The following is a 13,748-nucleotide window of genomic DNA, read 5'->3' as shown; positions in this document are numbered from 1 at the left end:
TTTCAAGATCATTTGTCTAAAAATAAGTTCTTATATCTCACTGAAAAGTTACTCTGTGGGTGATTATGTCTTATTTTAAGCATCATGAGACATTTTGACTAGAAATGAGAAAAATACACTTGGTAAGATTTAGATTTTTGCAGTGTAACTGAACATCAAACAAGAGTCTCCATCCACTGTCATTTATTAAAACTCCATGGGTTTTAGTAGTGAATCAATGTTGTAGAAGATGACGGTGTTTCCATGGTAACTACAGAGCCTCTGAACGTCCAAATGGGTCATATCTGATGACCATGAAAAGATGACAAACTACATTTTACACCAATTATTTACATGTATTGACAGGATTATTGGATCAACAGGTATTAAACATTTTAGATCAGTAGATGCTTTTAGTCGGTGATGGATGTTTGGGTCTTTATGGGTTAAACTCACTGTAGTTTATCGCAAAATTTGACATTGCGTTGATCAAGATTATAGAAAAAGGGGATGAGAGGGGTCTAAAAGAGGTTCAGTACAGAGAGGTCCCGCCCCTTTTAGCGTGTCCAAGGGGATTTGACTTCAGCAAAATGCGAACAGTAGTCGGTGGTGGGATAAAAGTGGGGACTGCGGATGAAAATTAGCAGTGACGCTAACTCCAACATATTTACATTTATACTGAAATCAATGTATAAATGTGTTCATTAATGTCCACTTTTGCACCTAAATAAAGATGAAAAAAAAAGGTAATTTTTCATCTTTGTAAAATAAACATAAAATACAATTTTAGATGAGAAAAGTCGCCATTTGGAGTACATATAGCAAAATCTAGTGTTGCGTATAGTGGCTCAGTGGACTGCATCTCTTATCACCAACACTGAAACTACTGCTACCTCATTATACTTCACCTCATTCCTCGAGAAGGAGGTGACAAAGTATTAAAAAAGGTGAAAATGACTACAAGTCTGGTCGTGTTGAAGCCACAGAGACACGGAGACAGTTACAATGACATCACTTTCATGAATTTCAGGTGTGTAGTCTTTGCATTTATGTATTTTCACAGCCTGATCAACACTTCAGTTCAACACTTTTACAACAAACTGCAACTTTCTTCACTTGTAAATTGCCAAAAGTCATATGTGTAAATGATGGAATAAGTCCATTAGGATCAAAGAAGACTGCAATTATATTTAGTTTTTTTTTGATAGGGCACAACAAGTAATTCCTTTTATTTATGACTCAACATTAGTAGTTTGTAGTTTACGCTAAAAATAGCAAAAACTAATCGAACTACTACTGTGAAAATGAATGTTTTTGAACTGGAAACTACATTAAGATGTCATTAACTTCAGGTACAGCTACATTTCCTTCACTTCTACAGTAATTTCTCCAGGGTTCTGATAATACAGAGACTAAAACCAATGTTTGCTACGTATTTTCATTCCCAGAAGTCACTTAAACAGGGAATTTAGAAGACACATGTCGTCTTATTAAAGCGCACACCTATGAAAAAGTTGCAGCGTAAGATATCGGTAAAAGCTCCTATTATAAAGAAGTGCACCCTTGAGCTCAAATAAATACGGTGAAACATAAACTATTTTGGAAATAATGGCGCAGGATAACCAATAATACTCTCCACCTCCACAGCATCTTTTTCATTCTTTTATTCATCCAGGGAAGATCTGCTAAGCACAACTACTCTTATTCACCAATAGCCTGGCACACATTTATACTGCATAGTCATACTTTATACATTGGCGTCCCATTGGGAGGTGCCAAGTACAACAAAAAGTCCTCAGCTGTCAATCATTTTGTCGCTGAAAATCATGTATTTCAATATCTTGCTTCCAAACGGTACTAAAACTACAGAGCTGACAGACCTTGTAATTCTCAAACATGTAATAAAATGTGTTTTATTTGAAGTTGCATGTTTCGAAATGTCTGTTTGCCGTTTTCGCTGTACATATATATACATATATAAATATATATATATGCAGATTCTTTAGTGTGTCATGCATGCTTGCATCCATTTACAATACACAGGTACAATGTATATCATTTATTTCATGGTTTTAACATGATAATCTATTGAAAAAGGAAGAGAAACATACAGAGATATACAGTATAAATCTAAGCCTAAATACATTTTGTGGCAGCACAGAACATTTCACATTCCATTATGGGACCAAGGCCATACAACACCTGAAGTCTTTGATGACTTGTTGACATTTTTTTAAATACTTTTTTTTTTTTTTTTGTCTTTTTCACGTAGGCTCACATGGCATAATGTCATCTCTAAAATGAGCAGTTAGCAGCTCTCATTAATGAGTTTGCAATCATTTTTTTTTTTTTCTCAAAAATGTTCCCCAGGAAAGAATTGTAGTTGCATGCATGTTAAACAAGTATCTAGAGTTTGTAACAGTTTCCTTCTCTTGCACTTTTAAACTGCACTATGTAGTTTGGGAATAAAAATGACTCATACAATGAACTGTTAAATACTCTGCACCGGTTCAAATCTCACCACATGACCGATAAGGAATCTTTTTTTGGCTTGTAATTGTGAAGGAGGGTAGAAGAACCAAATAACCAATGTAAAACAGTTGCAGCTTTTAGGGATTTTGGATTTTTTACCTCATATTTACATACATTTTTAGATTTTATAAGTAAAAATCTCCCATCTCAAACTACACAAAGCAGCTTTAAACATCTTTGGACAGACCGGTACTATCACACTGCTTCACTTTTAATGCATGAGATTGTTAAAACATTGCTTTGTGCCCAGAATCAAACTCAACACTTTTAGCAAGATGTTTTTGTTTTTTTTTGACACCAGTAAAAGGATTATTTCACTAAGCCAGTGCCTCAGTTTCTTGTTTCTTGGACCTCGATCAAATCTGCACTTCAGTCCTGTCTACACAGTAGAAACCAGCACAAGAACTAGTGACAGATTTGCTTGCATGTGGAGTCACTTGGAGCCCTACAGTACACTGATCAGGTTTGAGCTCAATTCATTTATGTGCAGCAACAATTCTTGTACAATACATTCAGCTCATAAATCAGTCTGTACACATAAAACTACAGCGTTCACAATTCCAGGTTTTGAAAGAAAAGAAATTGGTCCCTACTTTGAAACATCAGTGACTTGTGTTTCGACAAAACCAGAACTCTCAGTATCAAAAGGTTTGTTTTTTTTTTGTCTCTATATATGTTTTTGTACATGCACAAACAGCAGATGTGTTTCCATGACTGAGGAGGAGAATGCTTCTGCTTTACATCATGAGTTGCAACTGGTTGATTGCTCTGCGACCTGTGGTGGAATGGCACAGTTTATCATAAGAGTCAAACAGGAGAGCTATTTTTTTACTCACAAATATTATTCTACTTTGACATTTGTCCATAGTTGAGCAAGCAGCACAGAAAATAAATGATCTAACCACGGCCTTTTTCCCATCTCAGGCCCTCCCTGTCCATATCCCATCGCTCTCACACACACATGCACATGCACACACCCTTAAACGCCATCTCCCCTCCCATCACTCGCGGTAGCGTAATAATGGGCGTGTTACATTCCTATTCTGATGGAGAAATGATGACCATGGCTCATTATCCTCTCTCCCTGAAGAATGGATCTGATACATTCAATGCTTGTATGTGCTTATTAGTCAACAGACCTGTTATCACGGTCCGTCTGCGGAATCAATGGAATCCATTTGCATCACTTGCTCCAGTATGTGCAGCTCTCAAATGGAGAATGAAGATACAGTGTAAAGTGGAAAATGATTTGAGAAGAAATGTGTTCGGCGCGCCCCTCAAAAACTAAACAGATGCTTGTACTGACCTGTTGCTTAATTTGTTTAATCCATGTCTTTTTTGTTTTTTTTTGTTTTTTTTTGCACTAAATAGTCTGACATTTAATAGCCAGTGTGACAATCACAAATGCTCAATACTTGATCATGTTCATTTTGGGTTGTACACACAGTATATATATATACATTTATGTATATACACACCTATGTACTTATGTACAAAAAGGAGTTTCATTCCACTCTATTGTCACAACAGAGTAAGTCTTGAGCAAAAACAAATCAACAAAAAAATGTTCTTAACAAGACAGGTTTGGGAATTAAATGAATACCTGAAGACACGAGTACAAAAATATTAGAATATTTTACGGGTTGAGAAACTGTAACGCCCAAAAGGCCCTTGGCAGTTGTTTTAAATTAAAGTAAGACAGGTTTTAGAGGAAGTCTGATAAATTTGAGTGCAATTCTGTCGTGTTATCTCTCGGAGCTCTGTAGAAGGTAGAAGAGTAACGTGAAAAAAATGGCAGTTTTATTCACTTTTGTGCTTGTTGCTCTATTTCAATATCAAATTACCCAAAAAAAAAAAAAAATCTCACTGACACTTTCTCTTTTTGTTCAAGAAAAAAATGCCAAATAGCAAAATTCAGAACCTGAGTCACAATCATCCTGAACTGAGGACAATGTCCTGACTTTAAATTATTGTATTTGGGTAAAGATTTACCAGATTAATGCACGATATAGTAAATAGCAAATATTTTAACGCTATGACAAATACACATCGACTGTTGTTTTCTGAAAAGGAGTTTCTGATCTGCACTATAAAGTTGTGACATAATCAGAGGCAAAAGAGAGGTTATTTTCCACTATGGCTGATCATGACATGCAGTAATTGTGCATAGGGTATCAGTCAAACATACAGCAGTTTGTTTGTTTAATGGATTTTGGAATTGCTTGCACTTACCTAACCATCTGTATAGTATAAAGTACTATTAATGATTCATGTTTTTGATTAGAAAAAACTTTAGAGTGGTTTCTCTGGTTTTTTTTTTGCAAATACTGTAGTATGTATTTAATTGCTGGCTTTGTATCTCTCTATTTACACATTACTGAGAGGGCAGATGATGGGAAATGACTGTCACAAGTCCCAATTACAGTACATACTTTAGAAAATAAAAAGACTAAGGATTCAAAGACTGCAAATATAAAAACAACTGAGGATAACTTGGTCCAAAACTCAGTAGTCTTTCTCAGTTTTTGTATTGTTTTGTTGCAGTCTTTAACTCGAACAGTTTCCATCATGTATAAAAGCAACAGAAAAGGAAAGAACAAAACAAAAAAAAAGAAAAAAAAGAAAAGAAACAAACAACAACAAACACCTCAAAAGAACAGTCCAATCAGACATAGTAGAGCCAGTAGACGAGGTTAAACAGCGAGAACACTGAAGGGAAGATGATCCGTGACCAGCGGTCGATGGCGTTCACATCCGTCAGGTCTGGGATTTTGATTTTGAGCTGCGAGGACCGCCTCCGCAGACGGCTCCGTTTCATCTGGGCGGCGCGGTCCAGGGAGTGGCGGCTGGCGGAACGCGGGCCTATCCCTCCGCTCTGTTTGCGGTACTGGATGTGCGACGAGGCCGTGCTGTCCAACTGAACCATGGACTGAGAGTTCCTAATGTCCGCCACGCTGGTGGTGATCTCGCCTCCAGCCACTTCATTATGGATCTCTAGGGTTGTTAGCAGGATGTTCCCATGGCCGTGCGGTTCCGCCTGAAAAGACAGAAATGAGAAAACTAATTAAGATCATTATGTGCACATGGATGGAACGTCTTAAAAGGCCAGTACCTTACATTTTAAAGGTATTTTCCTGTAGTGCACTCGGCGGGTCACATGAAATGGGGGTGACACATCATGCTTTTGCCATGGCAACAAGTCAACACTTCTGACTCATAAACCTGTCCTTGTGAAATGCACAATACAGCTTTTAAAAATACTCCTTCTGTATTGAAAATGGCAGAAATGTCTTATACTTTTCTTATGTTGCCTGCAAATCAGTTCAAGCAGTCAACTTGAGTCATTCTGTTGCATACTAACGCAACACCATCTACATCAGGGGTGTCAAACTGATGGCGCGTGGGCCAAAACTGGCCCGCCAAAGGGTCCAATCCGGCCTGTAGAATGCGAAAATTGTCGTTCAGGGGCCACATTCATTCCAATATGATCTCAAGTGGGTCAGATCAATAAAATACTATCGCAATAACCTATAAATAACGACAAATCCAACTTTTTTCCTTTGTTTTAGTGTATAAAAAATGAAAATGTTTACATTTACAAACTATTCTTTCACAAAAAATGAGAATAACCTGAACAAATATGAACAACCTGAAACGTCTTGAGAAATAAATGCAATTTTGACAATATTCTGCCTGTTATTAAATGTTTTATGCTTTTGTAGATCCACTGTGATCTGCAAGTTGTAATTTTTATATGATTAACTGAGTTGTAAATATTTTTAAAATTGCCCTTGTTTTTCTTTAACCTTTTCATGCATAGTGGTCACTACAGTGGACAGCTGTTCTACAGCTGTTCGCTTGTATTTTCATGGATTTTGATGTTTTAGTTCCATATCAGCCAACACAGTGGATGCTTCTGCATCATCCCATACACTGACATTCACAGCATTACTGGAACTTTACTGTTCTTGATAAACCTGATCTGAAGTAACCTGTTTGAGTGTAAATCAATTGCTAATTGATATTAGACTGTAATCAACAGTTCTGTTTTTTTTTTTTTTTTGTTTGTTTTGTTTTTTCTTTTTGCATATTATCTCCATGAAGTAAATAGTAACTAGTATTAGAGTATGTTAAAATGTGAGAAAATAGCAGATTACCAGCATTAAACATGCTTTTATTTCATAGTTTTCACACAGTATATCAGTAAATACATGTTTCTTTGCTTCAAAAATTAAACACATGGTGTCCAGCTGAGTGGACATTTCTGCAACTCTATGAAAAAAAGGTTAAAAAAAAATTTCAATCAAAATGTTTTTTTTTTTTCATGCTTAAAGAGGAATAAAAACACTCAAATAAAAAACATACATGAAAGGGTTAAAAATTTCAGTTTCTTCATGGATAGTTTGTATATGTGAACATTTTCACAATGTAATTTTATTTTTTTCGCTCTAAAACACAGAAAAGTTTGGAGTTGATACTATTTAAACAGTATATTATTATGTTATTATTTTACTGGTCCGATCCCACTTCAGATCATATTGGGTTGAGTGTGGCCCCTGAACTAAAATGAGTTTAACACCTCTGATCTCCACCATCTACCAACACTCCTTCCTATTTGGCGATGAGTTTAAATCGTAAGAATTTCCCATCTCTCCCTCTGCTGCTGCTGCTCCATCTGCCCGCAGACTCTGTGGGATCAGATATTTATTCATCACTCCCCTACATCTACATGTAAACACATCTGTGGGGAATGATGAGACTGGAGCCCATATGGTCAACTAAAATACATTGTGTTGCTGTAATAAAGTACTTCAAACATGACTTGTCAGGCTGAATGAAAGATATGTGTACTAAAGATCAGAGCGAGAGACACTTTAGAGGATTTTTGTGCCATGAAAAAGAAACTGAGTCAGAGTACGATGTAGGAAGTTCAGACGTAAAGGCCTTAGCCCAGGGGTGTCAAACTCATTTTCTTTCAGGGGCCACATTCAGCCCAATTTGATCTCCAGTGGGCCGGACTAGTAAAATAATAGCATAATAACCTATAAATAATGACAACTCCAATTTTTTTAGTGCAAAAATAACATTAAATGATGAAGCCATTTCTATCCCTGAAAAAACTGAAATTTAGGAAGAAAAATAAGCACAATTTTATCAATATTATGTCTCAATTTATGATTTATACATGTGCATTACAGATCAGATCTACCAAGACACAAAACAGGCAGAATATTGTTAAAATTGCACTTATTTTTCTCTAGACATTCCAGGTTGTTCATATTTGTTCATGTTATTGACATTTTATTGTTAAAGGATATCACAATTTAATGTCCTTTGCAATAAATCAAAGAGAAAAATTGGTATTGCCATTATTTAGAGGCATAATGTCATATTATTTTTCTTACATTAAACCAAGAAGAAAATTTGGAGTCATTATTTCTTGGTTATTATGCTGTTATTTTTAAGTTTGATGCCCTTGACTGTTAATATCTTCAGGGTAATTTTTGCATTTTGTGCTTTGTAAATTCATCGTGTGGGCCAGTTTTGGCCCCCCGGCCACATGTTTGACCCCTGTGCCTTAGCCAATCAATCATTGGTCAATCAGTTGCTGTTCACCAGTTGTGTGTAAGCAGATGATGTTTGTGTATGTTCAATTTGTAAAGGCAACTTGATAGGAATTGTAATTGAATTGTAAGAGCTTAAAATAAGAGGGTAAAACCACTTGGTGTAATTCTTGTGAAGAGTAATTCAGTTTCTCCTAAAGCGATGCAATTAATTTGGGAACAATTCAAGTCAACACACAGTAGATACATCATATCCCATGCCTATGATGTGTCTGTGCCATAAAACAAATCAACAATAATGGGCAACGGCAATCATTCAACAGAGCAACTGCTGATGTCCCACGAAAAACACAAATTTGAGTTCAATTTAAAGTGAAGGACGACTGCTGGATTCTGGCCTTAAAGCCAAAAATAATTCACCAGAATAAACTGTTGACATTAAACATATAACACATATAATCTCAATGTATCTGGACCAACAAAAATATCTTGATACCTCTTTCTAAAAGGTATAGCGTTAAAGCACTAATAACACTTTTCAATCCTTGGCTCTCAATTATATTCATATGTAACTATTTCATACCTGGTTATTTTAAGCCCTGGCCACACTTAGGGCCAGATCGACTAACATCCCAGTTTGCGTGTACTAATTTATGTGCACAATCTACAATTTTTGCAGGCGATTTACTAAGATTGCTTGTGCAAATGATAACAGGTGCAAAGTCTTGGAGACTGCCCTATGTAAATGAGGATTTTGCGTGCGTTACTGGTTGTCGTCATTAACCCTCCGGTATCCCATCCAGCAAGGCCCTTACCAAGCACCAAGTGTGCCTTTTTGGCACACTTGTAGAATAATGTCAAAAAAAAAAAAAAAAAAAATTCATATAGTTTGTTTTTAATTCTTTTACACTTTTTTCTATTTCATCAACTTGAGCCATAAATAAAAATACCAAATACTCAATAATTGTCACATTTTTTAACCCTTTAAATGCCATGTTTGTATTGTGAACAAACAATTTTTTTGGATGCAAAAACACAAAATTATTTTTTATCAATATACTACATAAAAAGTGGATCACATATTATTTGATTTTTGCAGCCTAGCATATGCCAGTGATTAACTCAAACAGTGGTTAATTTGCATTATTATTTTTGGCGCTAGGTCAAATTTTCAAAAATACTAGCATCTGTCACCAAGTGTGTGTAAAATGCACACCTATAAATCAAACTATTAAATATTATATATTGATTTATTTTTCTGCTCTAATTTGATTTTATTTTTATAATTCAAGGTCAGCCCTAATCATACATATGAAATGGAAGAAATAGTGCATTTTAGGCACACTTGGGAGACAGATGCTAGTCTTGTAATTTTCTTTTGTTTACAATGTGCAAACTTTAGTTGGTGGCCAGAATTTAAAAGATCATGCAAAAATGAACAACTTTTGAATTCTAACCTTATTTAAACTGTGAAAAATAATATGAAGTTTTTTACGTGAAGTGCAAAGTGTGCCTAAAAGGCGCACCCGGATACTGGAGGGTTAAAGACAATACGCTGTAAAAACTGCTCTGGGATACATCAGCACTAATGGTAACAGTGTGCTGAGTGATCCAGACGCGTGGAAAAATGTAACGTTGGAGGAGTTTAGTCATAGAGGGTATTGCATGACTCATTCATTCAGTTTTCATTTTAGAGGTGGGAGGGGGGGCGCTGGATTGAATGACTGTCATGTGCACATAATTTTGTCACACTGTAGCCTAATGTCGGGGCATATTTTTAATCACAAATATCAGATCAAGTGGAAAAGAGTCCTGTAAAGAGTGTATGTGTGTGTGTGTGTTTGTGTGTGTGTGTGTGTGGGGGGGTATGTGTGTACGTCTCAATTATTCAACTATTTTTTCTACTGTCATTCCAAAAATGCTCACGAGGGTGAAAAATGAACACTTCCATGTGTGTGCAATTACGCCTTATCTGTTTGCACCTCCTTTTGAGACATGTTAAATATAGACGCAGTTTCTATGAGTAAAATTGCTTTGGGGTTTGATAAATCACTTTGCGTGTGCTAAATTAATATATTTACATTTTCTCCTCCCAGCACACGCCCCATATTGCATATTCATTGTGTCAAATGTACTAACTGGATGCAGATGTGCTATTTTGCACCTTTCAAAGATGCAATGCTTAGTGCGCACTGTTAGTAAATCAGTTTGTACATTTTTTTGCGTGTGCAATGAGTATGCACACGTTTTAATACATGCAAACCTTTAGTAGATCTGGCCCTTAGTTGTGCATTGGAAAATAATACAAGAGGTTGGTTTAACCCATAAAGACCCTACTTTTGTGGTAGCTCCCAAATGAATTTTTCTCACTATTTAACCTTTCTTAAGTGATTTATCACCATTTATTACAATATTGTCCTCTGTATTTTGAATTTTTTCTATGAAAATCATGCATTTTTCTATATTTAATTCATTAATCATGTAGATCAGGGGTGTTAAACATGCGTCCTGGGGGCCAAAACTGGCCCACCAAAGGGTCCAATCCAGCCTGCAGGATGAATTAGTGAAATACAAAAATCAAGGATGTCAAAATAAATTTAGTTCAATTCCATCTAAAGTGGGTCAGACCGGTAAAATACTATCATAATAAAGTATAAATAACGAAAACCACATATTTTTCTCTGTTTTAGAGTAAAAAAAAGTAAAATTACACTAAAATGTTAACATTTACAGACTAGCCTTTTACAAAAAATGTGAAAAACCTGAATATGAACAACCTGAAATGTCTTAAGAGATTTAAGAGTAATTTAACCAATATTCTGTCTGTTCTTAAATGTTTTGTGCATTTGTAGATCCACTGTGATCTGTACGTTGTAATGAACATGCAAAACTGAGAAGCTGAGGCCAAATAATGGCATCAATTGTTAAAATTGCACTTTTTTCTTAATAAATTTCCTTTTCGTCATGGTTCGTGTTTTTTCATATTTTTTTAAAGATAGTTTGTAGATGTAAAAATTTTGATAATATAATCTTACTTTTTTCACTCTAAAACAGAAATTAGACACAGATTTTGGAATTGATATTATTTATGTATTATTATGTTATTATTTTAATGATCCGGCCCACTACAGGTCATATTGGGCTGTATGTGGCCCATGAACTAACATGAGTTTGGCACCCCTGATGTAGATGTTTATAAAAGCTCATATTAAAGTTAAGGGTTATTATAACAAAAACAGAGAAAAATGAGGAAAACATGACTTTTTCTCAACAAAATCTATTATTAATTGAATGTAAACCAAGTGTGTCCATCCACTGTCATTGATCCAACTCGATGTGTTTTACTGCTGAATCAATGCTGTAGAAGATGACGGTGTTTCCACGTTCACTACGGAGCCTCTGAACGTCCAAATGGGTCATATCTGATGACCATGAAAAGATGACAAACTGTATTTTACATCAATTATTTACATATATTGATAGGATTAGTGGATTAGTTTCAGTAGATGCTTTTGGCCACCGGTGGCTGTTTGGGTCTTTATGGGTTAATAAAGAAAACAAATAATGCAAAAAGCCAAATTTTCCAAACCTAATCCACGTACAGGAATGGCCCAAATTTACTTGTTCTTTCAAGGATAAATGACACTGAGATTATATTGGTCCTTAGTTTGCAGAATCATCCAGTAGCAACAGTTCATTCTGGTGACTGTGTCCTCCATAAATGACTATTTTACATTATGAGGATTTTTTTTTTTTTACCAAGACAAAACAAACTTTTCCTGACACTGAAAAGTCTAAATTATTGCAGTTTTGGGCTGAACATATGATCTAAGCATCCATTAAAGATAGAAGTATTATTCCAAGGTGAATATTTGAATGTTCAGTGGCCCTAAATTATGAATTGTACTCTTTTTTTTTTTTTTTTTTTTGAAAATCTATTAAAAAAAATCGTTCTGGCTGCTGTCACTGATGCAACCGACTGACAAAAACGGGAAACTTCTACAGCAGCTGCCCACTGATTTGCCGCATCCCAACATGCGCAGCCCCACTTGATGAAAGCTTCATGGGAAATGTGACTTCTTTATGATGGTTTCAATGAGACGACTGCAGAATAAAAAAAGGACAGAATAGATAACAGGCATGCATTCATAATGAGGTCTGAAAGGAGAAAGAGAACGGCGTCATATCGGAAAGTTTCTAATGCAGATCACGAGCGTCACCATCAAAATAAGCTGAACTGCAAAAATTCAATGTCAAAGTCAAAATGAATTCTCTGGATAATATATGGGAATGTCATGGAATGTCTGTTGCTGTCGTGTTCATTCCATGGATGACGGAATATTTGCATTGAGCCAAAAGAAAATAACAAAACATCCATGTCAGCTGATGGCATGATAGAGTTGATTGAAGGAAACTGAAGAGTCTCACTGAATAAACAACTCACCGAACGTGAGTGCCGAAGACCTTTAACCTGATTGGACCGTTTTAGGGAAGCGGTCCTACTACCTGCCTCCTGAGGAGATGAAAATATTCAGCCACATGTGGTAAACAAATACCTGGAAATTTAATTTATAAAACCAAACAAGTTTCCTACGAAATATAAACATCAAATGAAAAGAGTGAATAATGTCTTTGCTTCTGCTGTCAAGGGCTTAAAAAAAAAAAAAAAAAAAAAAAAAAGTTCAGTTTAGGATAACTGTCATGTCGAGGCTGTTTTATCATTCATGTCCTGTCGAGAGGAGAGAAAAAAAAAATGAGTAGTGTCCGCTCAGTGTCCTTTCTGCAGCTCTGTCCAGAGGCATTTTCCTGTGGAAGCAACACCAAATATTCAATGTGCGTTCAGAGCCATATCAGTCCCACAGGCTACTGGAATTTTTTTTTTTTTTTTTTTATATGAGAATTAAAAAAATAAATACATCCACAGAAACAGCAACAACACCTATAAGCACCATCATTTTATTTCAATCCATTCCAGAGCTGATGGTTTAACCCTTTAGCCCCTAATGTGTCTGTGGCGAGCGTTCTGAATGTATGATTTATTTTAAATATTCATAAAAAATCAACTGTTTGCTTAATAAGAGAAATTTCAAAACGTGCTCAGAGAATAGACTTTGGGCTTTTCATAGACATCTGAGCATGCTCAGTAGACCCCCCGCCAGCTGTGTAATAGGGGGCAAAACACAGAGCAGTGAGTGAGACCCACTCACTATAAAAATAGACGGTTTGACCTTTTTTTTTTTTTTTAACACCGTTTTCCTTGTGTTTTTTGTTTTTACTCATATTTGTAGTGTTATTGTGTTTTTCCTTTATTTTTTTTAACAGTGTTTTTGGCGAATTGTGACCGTACACTGGAAAAAATCTAAATCTTACCAAGTGTATTTTTCTCATTTCAATTAAAAAATATCTCATCACACTTAAAATATGACATAATCACCTAAAGAGTAAGTTTTCAGTGATATATAAGAACTTATTTTTAGATAATAGATCTTAATCTATCAATAATTTTCACTTGTGTCATTGGCAGATTCTTTTGCTTAATTCAAGCCAAAATATCTTGTATTCATTTTTTTTTAACTTGTTTTAAGACGGGCATTTTTTCCAGTGTATAACTACTTTTTGAAGTTCAACCAGGTGCCAAAAAACAGCTGGACTGATTTAGAAAAAAAAAATACA

At 35.5% G+C, this 13,748-nt stretch overlaps 1 protein-coding gene across 4 annotated transcripts in view; it reads right to left on the bottom strand.

Annotated features, from left to right (window-relative positions):
- Positions 1-2,189: 2,189 nt before the first annotated feature.
- The window catches only part of LOC115434573 (gamma-aminobutyric acid receptor subunit beta-3-like), a 158,595-nt gene continuing 147,036 nt past the window's right edge, over positions 2,190-13,748 (bottom strand). Inside the window, exon 10 of one of the 4 annotated variants that reach the window (XM_030156612.1) lies at positions 2,190-5,548. In XM_030156612.1, coding sequence (XP_030012472.1) covers positions 5,177-5,548 — 372 coding nt within the window. In that variant the 3' untranslated portion in view covers positions 2,190-5,176. Of the gene's footprint in view, positions 5,549-12,173; positions 12,589-13,748 lie in introns of those variants that run through there. The other 3 variants (XM_030156627.1, XM_030156633.1, XM_030156620.1) reach the window with 3 other exon arrangements.

Source organism: Sphaeramia orbicularis, chromosome 2 (genome assembly GCF_902148855.1).
Source record: "Sphaeramia orbicularis chromosome 2, fSphaOr1.1, whole genome shotgun sequence".
NCBI lineage: Eukaryota > Metazoa > Chordata > Actinopteri > Kurtiformes > Apogonidae > Sphaeramia > Sphaeramia orbicularis.
The sequence above is the reverse complement of the archived record's forward strand: the minus strand, read 5'-3'. Positions and strand labels throughout refer to the sequence as shown.